This window comes from Ceratosolen solmsi, unplaced genomic scaffold, assembly GCF_000503995.2.
Source record: "Ceratosolen solmsi marchali unplaced genomic scaffold, CerSol_1.0 scaffold6, whole genome shotgun sequence".
Lineage (NCBI taxonomy): Eukaryota > Metazoa > Arthropoda > Insecta > Hymenoptera > Agaonidae > Ceratosolen > Ceratosolen solmsi.
The window spans coordinates 7,280,305-7,294,962 of record NW_011948414.1 but is presented as its reverse complement, the minus strand read 5'-3'; the positions used below and the strand labels follow the sequence as shown (position 1 = coordinate 7,294,962).

The window sequence follows — 14,658 nt, the reverse complement described above, 5'->3', positions numbered from 1 at the left end:
CGTATGTATGTGTTGACAAAAAAAAAAAAAAATATATATATATATATTTTTTTTTTTTTTTGAAAAAAAAAAAAAAAAAAAAAAAAAAAAAAAATTATAAGAAAAATTAAATTAACGAAGTGTACACAACCACACTTTAATGAAGTCGACTTGCCTTTGTATCTAAATATATATATATATATATATATGTATGTATATTATGTATGATTGTTGTTCTGGTGTCGTGGGATGGCTATTTATCAGTATGTGATGAAATTTGCGATCGATAACGCTCCAAATACTACGATAGAGCCAGCTATATCGCCTTTTCACTACGAAAATCTAATTAACAAATGCAACAACCCTTTTTCTTTACTCCACTAATTTCCGCAACGTTCTCGAAATCTCAGATCCAAGCTCAGCATAGATCTTTGATATATTTATTTTTAATTTATTTATGTTTAATTTCATTATTTTTCGTCTTTTTTTTTTTAACGTTTGATTATGAAATAAAATTTATTCCCACAATATCCTGCAAACCATCTCACGTCGCGCTTTTGCCACTTTAGCTCTTATTCAATCTTCTATTTATAACTATTTATTATATATGGTTGCACTTTTGTTTATTTTATTTTATATTATTTTTTTTATTTTTTTATTTTCTTTTGCTTTATATATATGTCTGCATTTAAGAGAGCATATGCTTTCACAATAAATATTTGAGCTCTACAACTTTTTATTATTCTCATTCATTTAGTTGCTAACAATTCAATTCGCTTGTGTATTCTGTCACGAATATATATCCTTTTATATTGTAAGTCGATTTTATCGAGATACGAGATACCATAACTTTAATAGGATAAAACTGCCCGAATGAGCATTATTACACAACTATAGAAAATAAATCTTTAAAGAAATTTTATAATTCTTGTATGTTCTTTTATGTTTTGCAGTGGAAAATAATGTATTTGCAATAATAAATAAATTTAGTCGGTTTTAATAAGTATTTACAATGTTTATAAATGATTAAAGAAATTTTTTTCATATAAATAAATCATTCGATCTAAAGCTTTAATGTATGAAATTCTTCATCAAAAACTTTACCATAAACATAATTTATAGAATTTCCTCATACTTCATTCACTTATAGAGAATTAATATCTTTATACAGAATTTTGTCCCAATTGACCTTTTCCAAATTTATATCTTCATAACGTTTGTAAATAAAGTTGTTTTTTTTTTTTTTTTTTTTTTTTTTTTACAATCTACGTTCTTTTTTTTTTTTATTTAATTTTTTTTTTTTTTTTTTTTTAACAAATTCGATTAATTAGAAGTATTTATTTATGTGAATAATTTTATAGGAATTGACTTTCGTAGCGAATCAATAGAATTCGTGACAAAATATAAAAAAACAATGATTTCACAAATCGCTTTTACCTTCATAATAGCAAAATAGCGAACCTGCGCTTTAGATCTTCAAACCATTAGAGCTATTAAATTTCTGTTTCTTACATAGTATTTATGTATGTATTTATATTCTTGTTCGCACCTCTAAAACTCGCATTCTTGGGTAACTATAGCACATAGATGCATATGTATGTTAACGCACAGCCACATATGTATTTCCTTTGCTTATTAGTTATATTTAGGAAACATATTCAAAGAAATTGAAGAATATAATCAGTTCGTAGTATTTAAAAAATAGTGGACACTTTAACAATGCCTTTCAACCATTAATTTCGAATCGTAAAAATTCTCATATTTTATATTATAAAAATTTAACATTAAAATAATTGAACTATAAAAGTACAGTTAATTATTTAAGTAACACACACACACGCACACGCACACACACATATATATATATATATATATATATCTCATTTTATATATATATATAAATATATATATATATATATATATAAATGAATTAGAGATGAATTTATTTACAAATTAAAAGTTTATCATAAATATTTCTATTCATTTAATATTAATTATAATGGCATTTCAACAAATTTATTTTATCCATACAATTTTAATCATAAAAAATTTTCATAAAGTTTCAGGTAGAAAATAATATTATAATTCCAATATCTCAATTGTGTTTAAAATGCATTGAGTGAAACAGAACATTTGTTTACATGAATGATATATTGTTATTATCACAGAGATTATCATAATGTTGAATTTAAAATTGCTTTTTTTTTTATTTATTTATTTATTTATTTATTTTTTTTTTTTTTTTTTTTTTTTTTTTTTTTTTTTTTTTTTTTTTTTTTTTTTTTTTTTTTTTGATTCTTTGGAAAAAATTACATAAACGAATTGACTATTTGAACAAGAAATTTATTAGATAAATATAAGCTCAGTAATTGATTTTTATATTTATTTAACAAGTAATCTCGTAATATATATAGAGAGAGAAATACTAATAACTTCCCTCAATTTCTATAAGAAATCGTACTGCTTTCGTGTATTTAACAATTATAATTACATATGAATAAAACATAAAAACCAGAGAAAGAAATCTATTGAAAAATATTGATGAACGTACATTTTAATTCTAAAAATAAAAAGCAGAATGTGATAAATTTACTTAGTGCATTCATGCACATACATTTATGCATAACAGTTACTTCCTTTTGTAGCAATATTTTTTTTTTCTTTTATAACTCATATTCGTATTCGTTATCAATTATGTACATATTTGCAATTACAATAATTTTTTATGTACATCTAGTATTGCTGTTTTGGCACCCCCGTGCAATCGGCGCTGCGCGAGTGGTCGGCAGGGGTTTACAAATTTTTTTTTTTCTTAGGTCCTTTTGCATTAGAACTTCCTAATCTACATTTAATCTCAATGCGCAGTAATAAATAACTCAACGAATGAGAGACTTGCATGTGTGTTTTATGATTTCTCACTTTAATTAAGGCCAATAGATTGTTATATGTATATTTATGTGAACAAGCAAATTTAAACAAATCTAATGAAAGTAAATCTAAGCTTTACAATTCGAGCAATGTAATGTGGAAACGAAATATTTAATGTTTCATGTAAACTTTGCACTAGATAATAAATTACTTGTATTCAAGCAGGTCTATTATCATTTTTTGTTATTTTGTTAATAATATTCGATTATAATTTAAAAAATAACGTTAATTGCATTCCATGATACGAACGTTTTCTTTTCTTTTCGTTTTTCTTTTTTTTTTCCTTCTTTTTTTTTTCATAATGTTTTTGATTTGTAAAGTAACTTTAGTATACGTGAGAATAAAAATATGCATTGATATATATGCACGTGGACAATATCAAAAGGCTTTTCGTGAATGTATACATGCGATAGATAATTATTTCAATAATTTATCGAATTAAACATAAAAGAATAAGCATTTATATTAATATTAATTATTGATAAATTTTATTTTGTGAATATTATGAAAAATCAAATTTGTAAATAAAAATCTCTCACATTAATTTACTAATTTAAACAATACTTTACTTAGAAATTTATAAGCATTGAAAAATTTATAAGATCTGCTTTAATAAGTATCTGATTGTAATTTTTTTTTTTTTTTTTTTTTTAATATCATACAGAATAGAAGTGGTGTTGGAAAAAGAAATTTTCACACAAATCCTTGAGAAACCAGTTCACGAGGAGTTTCAGAAAAAAACATCGTCACACTCACCGATGAGCGATTGTGCTGGTTTAAACCTTTTTCTTATTCGAAGCGTTCTGTAATGCACAATTAATTGCACACTTTCATATAATTCTCTATAGAAATTTACAAATTCTTTAATCGTTCGCAATATTGACGATTATTTAGCAGCATACTTGTTTTCAATATATTTTATGCCTTATGTGTTTGTCGTTTTTATTTAACGAGAGTGTGTGTGACTGCGTGTAAATTATCGCCAAACTATTTCTTCGATTTACTTATAATAATTTTTATATTATACATGTACAATAATTACGCGAAGCGCGCAATGTGATGCGTTCGTTATTTAATCTTCCTTTTTTTTTTCATCATTTTCAAATTTTATTTGTAAAGTGTGATGCATTATTTTTCGCTAAGTCGTGCCTTTGTTTTATCCACGAGTGTAAAAAATGAACGAGAGTACTTTCTTCATCTTTCGAAACAGTTAACTTTTTTTTTTTACATCAGTCAATTGACAGCTACGAGACTTTTTTTTTTTTTAATTTTTATGCTCAAATCTACAAAAATTCCTTTCTGCATTATTGAAATCTGTAGTGGTATATTAATAAATCTCTTTAGACGTAAGACGTTTCTGGTTAGAAACTGCGATCACATGCGAATTAAAAGAATGGAATAAAATAAATTGTAATAAATAAAAATTGATTTATTATAATACTTATAGTTTGAAATGAAACTGAAATCAATTTTTTTCATTACTGTATATAATGAAATCAAAATAAATTATTGTTATTTGTGTATGATTTATTGCATGGGGAAAAAAAATCTCGAAACTGTCGTTTTCGCTGTACGACTCCTTTATTTTTGTTCCCTCACAGGCGCCCACGCATACCTTAAGTATCTCTCATTTCTTTCTTTTCTAACTCCCTTTCTTCTCTCTCAATCTCTCTCTCTCTCTCTCTCTCTCTCTCTCTCTCTCTCTCTCTCTCTCTCTCTCTCTTTCACCCAATCGTGTACGTGTCCAGTGACATTCGATGTCTCTCGAAGAATTAAAGCTGTTTTGCTGCAAGCCACGAAGCTTGAGTTCTTTTTATTTTATTAGTCTTGCGCTCATGCACGCGTGCATACTGCTTTGTGTGTTGAAACTTTTTAGCTTAAAGTGCCATCATGATGAGTATCTTTTTGCACTTCGGACATTTCTTTAGCCTTACCAAGTCATATAATTAATTTGTAATGCTGCTTTTGAAAAATATTATTATTACATATTGAATATTACGCAAAAACGTCAAATTTAAACTATCATTATTAGCGATTTCTTAATATTTCATTAAAAATATCAATGAAAATTAAAATAAATTAAGCAGTAGAAAGTAATATAGAAAAAGCAGATATATGCTTATGATATACAGTGTGTATGCTTGTGTATGTGTTTGGTGTTTGTTTATATGTTTTTATATAGAATATTTTGATTAATATAGTATTATAGAATAGTAATCATGTGCTCACTCGTTCATACTTTCATAAAAATTAGAACTCTTAATAATTATGATGTAGTTAGTCCGATGAATGCGTCCGACAAAACTTCAATTAGGTAAATACTTGTAAACAAAATTTAATAATTTTTTTTTTTTTTTTTTTTTTTTTTTTTTTTATCAAGACTTCATAAAATCTATCATTACTCATACATAATTTCTTGTACAAAATACTATTTTACATTTTCATCTACTATTATATAATACTTTTACTATAGTAAGAGAAAAAAACGTTTCATTTACGTTAAAATAAATATGAATACTCATTCTCGTTTTAAAGAATATTGAAAATTTAATTTCAACGAAAAGTTAATTTGTATTACATCGATCCTTTCTTGATAAATCACTTGTTGAGATCTAAAAAAACGTGAGTGCAATCAAATACTATTTCTTCATTCCAGAAACTCGTCTCTTTTTTACCTTTTCAGTTCCTAATAATAAAACTTGTTCTTGTTATCGCCTCACGCTTCTGTTTTGTTTTGTTTTTTTTTTGTTTTTTTTTGTTTTCAAGTGGGGGCCGAGGAGCTCTGTTTGAAGCTTTTGTCTTACGTACGTATATTTATACCTAAAACTCGAAAAGTCCTAGTAAAAATCTGGCATTTTATCATTTATTTATTGATTAATAATAAAGAAGCGTACAAGTATGTTATTATAACGTTCATTTGCGAGTCTCTCTCGTTTTCACCCTTTTGTTTTTGTTTTATTTTTTTTTGTTTGTCTTATTTATTATGCTAATGATTATTATGGCAAACGAAGGGGTAAGGAAGGAAGAAAGAAAATATTAGTACAAATCAACCGACGTCAAATACCATGGCTCAACTTTTCGTATACAAGAATAACTATAAGCGACAGAGGTGGGATGATCGAGCAATTACATTTACAATTAATTTCTTATCTGATAAAGCTTTTAAGCCACGTATTATTTATATATGTAATCAAGAATTAGGAAAAAATCGATATTACATATGTACTTGAATAGCGTAATTAAATTATCATCGATATTTGGATATATATATTTGTTTTTTTTTCCACGATGTTTCTTTAAATGTATTTTTTTTTTCATTTGGTAGGTCTACGTTGAAATTAATTTCAAAATTTATAATATAATATTCAATACGTAAATAATATTAAAATACTGGCAGAGGCTCGTGTTCAAATATACATATACTAATGTAGATTTGATATTCAATGTTCGTATGTTATAACGTATTGAGATAAATTTTACAACTTCTAGAGCTCATCGCATAATGTGTGATAATAATTAAAATATAAACTTTTAAAAAATAATTCACTTTCAAAATATCATAAAAAAAAAACCACAGTAAAACCACAACTGTTTTCATCAACCGGGTTTCTTTTAACTATATAATTGCAAAAAAGATAAGCGCTACTCTTACGACGGAGGATATTTTTTACTCTGTCGAAAATATAATCCTTAATACCGTGACAAGCATTTAAATTTCTAAAATAAATTATTAAAAAAAAGCTACGGTGTAGCTCTACTTAGTTAAAGCACGAAGCGCGTCGTTAACTCAATGACTTCTTCAAGCACATAAATAATACCTCAAAGTTAGAAAACGCCCACCTCTGACCATAAAGCCAAGAAACTCGAAGATTAAGGATATCAGGATATGAATAGGTATCCGTAGTTATAGTATGGCGTGTATCGTGTTTTTAAGTGTCATGAATACGCGTAAGTACGTGTATTTTAACGTGCGAAAACTGCGTCTGTTTCACTGTCCGGCTGTCTGCTTGGTGTGTATGCGTGTGGATTCGTGTTAATTACGTGAATCGAAAAATCACAAGATCGACAGCGACGATCGATCGCGCCTGCACTAGCCTTGAAAAAAAATCCTCTCCTAACACGCGAGAGGAAAACTTTCACAAGTACTCTCTATTAGGCCTCGGGGGTGGCCTCTTCCTCTCGCTCCTTTCCGCTCTCTCCTCGCACCGCAGCTCGTCACCGGGATCCGAGGGCAACATCTGCGTGCTCTCTGTCGGCTCGGACGGGCTGATCGGCTGCGAGGCAAGTGGGGCCAGTGGAGCCGCTCCCTTGTTCCGCGACTTGCTTCTACGCTTGCGCAATATGAGCGGACCAAGGGCGACGGCGGACGTCGTCGACGTAATCATTGGTGTCGTCGACGTGATCATCGGCGTCGTCACCATCGCTGCCGCCGCCGAGGTATCGATCGCCGTGATCGAGGAGGTCGACGCCTGGCTGAGTCGCTCCAGCAGCTCGCGGCTGGCCTCCCGCGACCGTTCCCCAGTCGATTGATGATGATGATGATGGTGGTGATGGACTATGGAGGAGGTCGAGGACGAGGCGAGCGACTGCTGGGGAATCGACGCTAGGATCGACGGCTGTGACTGATCCTTCGGTAGAAGTCTGTCTGTCACTGATGGCTGGGGCTCGCTGAAAAACCAATATGTCTTACCGACGCGGAACTCATGTCCAACTCGCGTGTCTTTCGCAGCCAAGTGTTTGAATTATCGACTGTCGTTTGATTGTTTTATATAAAATTTTCTCTAAAAAAAAAGGAAAAAAAAAGGCCTTAGTATTTAAAAAAAAAAAAAAATGCGTGTTTCAGCGCACAGCGACGCAGCGGGAAGAGAAGCCTTGGAAATTCTCGTGCGACAATTATGCATATGCGTAGCCTTTATAATTATTTGTCCCTTAAGTTTCATAATACAGAGCGAATTGAAAGCTCGAAGAGAAACAAACGATAGTTCATTTAAATTTTCGTAATACATCCTATGAAATAAGTAAGTGAAAGAGTTCGTTAAAACGAGTATAAAGAGCTGCGATAAATGTATGAATGCAATGGACGTTTGTAAGCAATGATGCTTTCCAAGATAACTGATACTCTTGAATAGAACCATTGAATAATCTTAAATATCCAGGCTATCTTTGACATACTTACACGTTAGAATTTAATTATAAAATTTGCTAAAAATTATTCTATCCACACGTTACGCGGTTTTATCATAAAGATTTTTTTATAACACAAGCCGGTATAATAATAATGGCTTATATTATGAAAGAGTACATGAATTATAATTAATTATGTATTTTCCACACTCGAAAGATGGCTTTAACATTTTACTGCGATTCATCAATATCAATTAATTATCTAATTTGAAATTAAATATATGTTATATAAATTTTAAACTGTGCCGCTTCTTTATTGTTAAAAATACATTCAATTGTATTTATATAAATTAAAAGAAACATTGAATATTCATCGAGAGTTTAATTATTTTATCCAATAATTGAAACACTTGTCTTCAAATATACATACAAATATAACTTTAAATAAATATTATATCATTGTGATTAGCTACGGTGAAAAATTCACATTTATTAAAGAATTAATTCACAGTGGAAGACTGAAAAAAAAACTACACAACTTTATATGATTTAATAATGAATGAGACTTATGAGATTATTTTTTTTTTTAACAAGTCTTTCTTTTAAACAAAATATTAAATGAAACAAACGCACTGCACGTACCTGATCAAATTAAATTTTATTATCATACTTTATGAAATGTGTAATGTAATACTTTATTATAAAGAAATTAGTATAATAAACAAAATTCAAATATTTGTCGTAATTGTACATTGTACAATTATATTATAATATATTATAAATGTCTCTGACCTATATTAAAAGTATATCAGAGAAAAATATTTATCATGCTGTCCACTTACACCAGCAACTTATTATACCTACCATTTTGGTTTATAAATACCGGTACGGACCCAATTCCTAATCAGGACCCAATTCCTGATTAAAGCAGCACAGATAATAGCGTAACAAAAATAACATGATTTTAGTTTATTAAATGTACATGATTTGTATAATTATGGTATATCACACTTTGCTGCAAAAAAGCTCGTAAATGTGACATAAAGTTGGTTCTATTTGGCAAAATAATTATAAGAAATATCGGATATTATTGTTTGTCAAGAAATTTTTAATAATGCTTTACATCTATGTATGATAATTTAATAACGGAATTTTAAATTACAAATTACGCAGCATCATTAGATGAACATTTTAGATTATTCGGAAGATTAAGAGCTTAGAATATGGAGCATTAATTATTCGCTACATACTAGCATGCGTATAGTGATTCAAATTGATTAATAAATTATCGTAAATTAATAACTACCGATAATTAAAAGAACAATCGTTTGAAGTGAAATATTTTACTATAAATTCTCTTCGGTCTATTAGCGATAAATTATTACAACTTATTTTCTAATATTTTTAAATGAGTTTTATTTTATTTAAAATACTTAGAATTATAAATTAATTCTTATTAATGTGACTTTATAATTTTTAAATACGGGACTATCAAATCCTTGTAGGTATTACAACTATTAAAGCTCGAACTATTTAAGGCATTATCGATCAATGGTTATCAAAAATAAAATTACAAAAGTCTGTATGACTCGAATAAATCTCATTAAAATATAAAATACAATACTGTTAATTATTTTGCTAAATATTAAATATTACAGCACAATATATGTCACGGTCATTCGGATTTTATAACTAATGAATTGAAGAGTATAATTCGGCATTTTTAACTTATGTGTATAACAAGCTTAATTACATGAATTAAATTTTATAATACACAATTTATAATTTACAATTCGTAATTTTTGAATAAAAAATTTTCAAAAAAATTTTCTGTAGCCATGGTTTACCCTTTTCACGGCATTCCCGTTTTTTTTATTTTTTTTTTTTTTAATCTTTTCCAATATATATCATTAATACATTACTGATTTATAGATACATTTTAGAATTAATCGTTTTGCGATAATGATACATATAAATGAAAATAACAAAAAAAGAATTAAATTACATTTTATTCTAGTGAATAATAATGACTTTGAAAATACATGATCACGAATGTTTCTTCAGGCACGAATGTTCAAAATATAAACAGTCACCATGCAGTGTGGAAAGATTCTTAATATGTAATATAACCCAACAGCTCTATATTAATTTAATTAATTCGTAGTTTATTATGAATAATTTAACGCAAGTAAAGTGCTTAATACAAATAGATAAATAAAAATAACTACAAATGCATATATGAAATCATAATCATTGAGCACATAAATATAATTAGAATTTCTAAATATATTTTTTTTATCTAACAATTAACTTATTCATGCAATTTGTTGCTTAGTACATTATTAATCTAATCAGTTATTTGATAATTTATCACATACTGAGCTGAGAGCGTGTGATAAAAGATATACAGTTGGCATTCAGGAATTGGGTCCGTTGCAAAATAAGGCTCTAAGGTGTGACGTTAATTCAAGGAAAATTTAATAAAATTGAAATTTTGCTAATTCTAATCAATGATTTCGAGCTAAAAACAAGTAGAGTTTTCATACAAAGAGTCACAGAGAAAAGTAGAATAATGAAAATTACATTGTACACTATAAGTAATATTCTAGGAGATAAATGTTCTTAAGATGTATGATGACATGAAAATATATTAATTTCATTCATTAATAGTTAGATGTTACGATTACCTAATTTTACTTGTGTGGATATTAAAGTGCAGAGTAGAAATAAAGTGTGAAATTGCGAAAAGATAAGTGCTCCGAAATTGAATTGGGTAGTAGTTAAAGTTTTGTTGTCAGGGGAGGGGGAGGGAGGAGGGGTCAAATTAAAAAAATTAACGAAGAAAAAATATTATAATAATTTGCAAGTTAATTTACTAATTTATAGATGGATTTTATTTTTCATATAATTCATTATGTAATTTCATCCGTAGATGTATTGCAATTACGAAGGAAAAGAATTCAATGTTATTCCTTTATAATAATAACTTTACGAAATTTTAAAATATTTCAACTTTTATATTTCCTAGAAAAGATTGCGCATTTCAAATTAAAGATTATAATTAACTGCCCAAGTATCTATTAAGAATGGCAGAGTTCGCTTTGTTCTTTAAATAATAATTGATGAATGACGTAAAAGCGCTGTAATGGACTAAAGACTTCGAATTTCCAACCGAGATCGATCGATGTTATTTCAGGTATTTATTTCAGGTATTTATTATATTAAATTTAAAATTCTATTTCTTAGTAAACTTTTATTATTTTAAAATTTAATACTCCATAGTATTTAATAAAAAATTTTCAATATAATAAACATAGGGAAATTATCTTTATCATAATTTTGACTTTGCACAAGTTGTTTTCTCGCTCATGTCTTATGTCCCTTAAAGCGTCGTCTTTTTGCCTCTCTCTCTCTTCCAAGCGTGAATTCGTCGTTATTTTGTCTAGGAACTTGTAATTAAAATCAATACCATATTTGGATTAGAATCATTATCAGAGTTTGCTCGTCCTTTCATCGAGGTGATTTGATTTTGGTTTATTAACGAAGCAGCCGTATCCCGGCATCGAATTATTCCCTCGCACGACTCGTTCAATTTACGAGAACTTTACATTGTTAATTTAATTTTAATGTTAATGTTGAAAAACTTGAATAATTTTGTTCTTCCAATACTTTTGTATTTTCAAGCGGAATCTTAGTACTAATTGAAACTTGAACAACAAATAATTCTATACGCATTAAATTATAATTTAACTTTTTTCTTACCTTTTCTTGGATATATACATATATATACACACACACACACACACACACACACACACACACACACATATATATATATCTTGTAGAAAATTACAAAGATAAAAAAAAATTATTTATTAAAATGGTAGTAATTTGATCGTACAAAAATAGTATAAGAAAAAAAATTGGATTATCTACTTATTTGTATTAAAAATTGTTTTTAAGTTTATATTTCTTCAACCACTGTACTTAAAATATCCCGTATTATGTTTAAATAAATTTTAACCTTCGCAATCTTCTTATTAATTTGATAAAGATATTTTTCACGTATAATCTCACATGTCCCGATTTATGTGTATAATGTATGTCCACCTACCCGACACCTCATTTAAATATATTCAATAGCTAAGGCTTCGTTCAATGCTCATAATCGTTTGCTGTGATGTGCGCACGTGACTTTAAAAAATCGTACCTGAAAAGAAGGTCAAAGCGGCGGGTACATCGTAAGCAGCCTTCTCTCTCACGATCCTGGACACACTCACGTGGTCTTTCTTCCACTCCCTACGAAGAGCCAGCAGTAGGAAAGTTTTTGAAAAAATGAGCTCACCTTTCGCGCGTGCTGCTCTGAAGGCTGGAACTACCAGGTGCAGTCTTGCCTTCCTGGGCAGTCGTCGAGGAGGCCGAGGCCTGGACGACCAGCGCGGATACGCTGCCAATGGAGCTGTGTCCTAGGGCGGAGGGCTGCGCGACGCTAGTCATGATAGTGGCTCCACTGCCGGAGGAAGACATTGCCGCGACCTTGGCGCATAGACTCCTGGGGGTTACTTGCTGTTGGACCTGCTGCTGCAGCGACGGTAACGACGTCAGGGACGAGGAGGGGATGCCGCTGACGTTAGGTGGTTGCGAGCTCGTTGTCGTCGCCAGTGTCATCGTCGTCGACTGGGTAGGACTCGGGACTGGCAGCCGCGTTATCACGATCTGCAGCATATCCTCGAGCTTCGCCAGCCGCTGGCTTATTCGCTGAACCTCTAGCTTTAAATCAACTTTCACCTGGCAGCAATAATAATGTCTTTTTAATTCTTTAATTTTGTTGAAACATCCATTGTAAGATTATTAAGAGGGTTATCGGGAGACGGGGGGACCGAGCACTTTGAGCTCTAATGTATCTCAGAATAGGTAATGCAATATTCATGAGGAGAAGAGACATTACAGATATTCACGGCATATCTTTTACTAAGATTTGATAAATTTTTCGACTCTTTCTATATTCTTTATTCCTGTTACGTGAAATACAACCGTATACGACCAAAACAAAAGCTACTCTTTTTATTTATTTTATACGTATACGATATACGACTAATTTATGAAAAAATTTTATGACTTTAAACTTGCATTACGATGAGTTTTATTAATATATATGTAAAAAATAATAAATATATTATTATTTATTTTATACTAGCTGATCGAAAAAATATTAATGACGTTATTAATCGATGTAATATTGAAACTTTAAATGAATAACTTGCAATTTAATATAATATTCTTCAAGTTTTTAATAAGAAACTCATTTATAAAGTACTGCTTTTCTAACAATGTTTTATAACATGAACGAAACGTGTATATTAATAAAGACTCTATTTTTAAAGTTTATAATATGATTAAAGAATAACCTCGCTCGATTGCTTCAATATAGTGATTTTCAATGCTTAATTAAACGAATAAATAAGGGGGATAAAGGAAATTAAATTTACTTCAATGATATGTTTTAATGGAATTTTGTGTTACATTAAATTATATAATGTATTTAAGAAATTTAGGAAAAGCTTTATAGAGTTTTAGTTATATTTTAATAAAAATACTTTATTTTACTTGTTAAAGTGAATACTAATATAATTAAATGGCAATTTTGGTTTTAAAGCTCGGATATACACGTTTTAATAAACCACTAATTAGACGATCGAGGTATAATAGGCTTAAAAAATTTGGTTCTAAATAGTGAGAGAGAGAAGTACAATTGGAGCAAGGAAAAGAAAGTTTGAGAAAGACTGACAAAAATATAGCTGCAAGATTGTTTAATCCATTTTCTCAAATGTAAATGTTAAGTGTATCGAGCTACTTAAAGAGAAAAATCTGTGAGTAAATGTTATCAAAATATAATTACTATTTTGTAAGTCAAGCACTTTTTCGAATCTCATTACATAGTAAACGATAAACATAAATATTGAAATATCCATGATTTAAGGTAAATCTTGTTTCTTGTGTATTTTAATATATAATATGACAGCTGCACATTAGGAAGAAAAACGATATATTTCTTAAAATCCACTTGCTCATAAATATTTCGATTCATTTCTTAAGATACACGCATATTCCGTGTATGTAACACACATACGCGCCCGCGCATTATGTCTGTCAAGTCAAAGGGAAAAAAAATATCTATAGTTGTACGATAAAAATTAAAGAAGCATAATGACATGTTATGCATAATTATATGTTTACGTTAACTGAAGGATTAGATAAATTTCATAAAATTCTAATGATTTTATTAAAATACAAGTTCATATGTAAATAAAATTTCGAAATACATCGTACTTTAGAGTTTCATCTAGAATAACAACATTTATTTTAATTCCGGTTGTAAACTGATATTACTTAACTAATTAGTAGAAGATAGAAAAAGCATGGTGGAAAAAAGTTGATAGTTCAATTTCTTACTGGCAATATGAGAAGTAACACTATTAGCCTTTGACCTTGTTGTTATCGAAAAAGATAAAAACACCAGATTGAACAACTATTACTTAAAAATATATGGAAGATAAATTATGCTTTCAATTTTCTTACGAAAGAAACGTTTTTAGTGAAAACAAAAAAAAACAAAAAAAAAAAAAA

At 28.9% G+C, this 14,658-nt stretch overlaps 1 protein-coding gene across 1 annotated transcript in view; it reads right to left on the bottom strand.

The window, feature by feature from the left end:
* Positions 1–6,670: 6,670 nt before the first annotated feature.
* Positions 6,671–14,658, bottom strand: part of eag (potassium voltage-gated channel protein ether a go-go) — a 133,190-nt gene continuing 125,202 nt past the window's right edge. The window contains 3 exon segments of the mRNA XM_011506777.1: positions 6,671–7,575; positions 8,896–8,949; positions 12,377–12,819. Coding sequence (XP_011505079.1) covers positions 7,044–7,575; positions 8,896–8,949; positions 12,377–12,819 — 1,029 coding nt within the window. The 3' untranslated portion in view covers positions 6,671–7,043.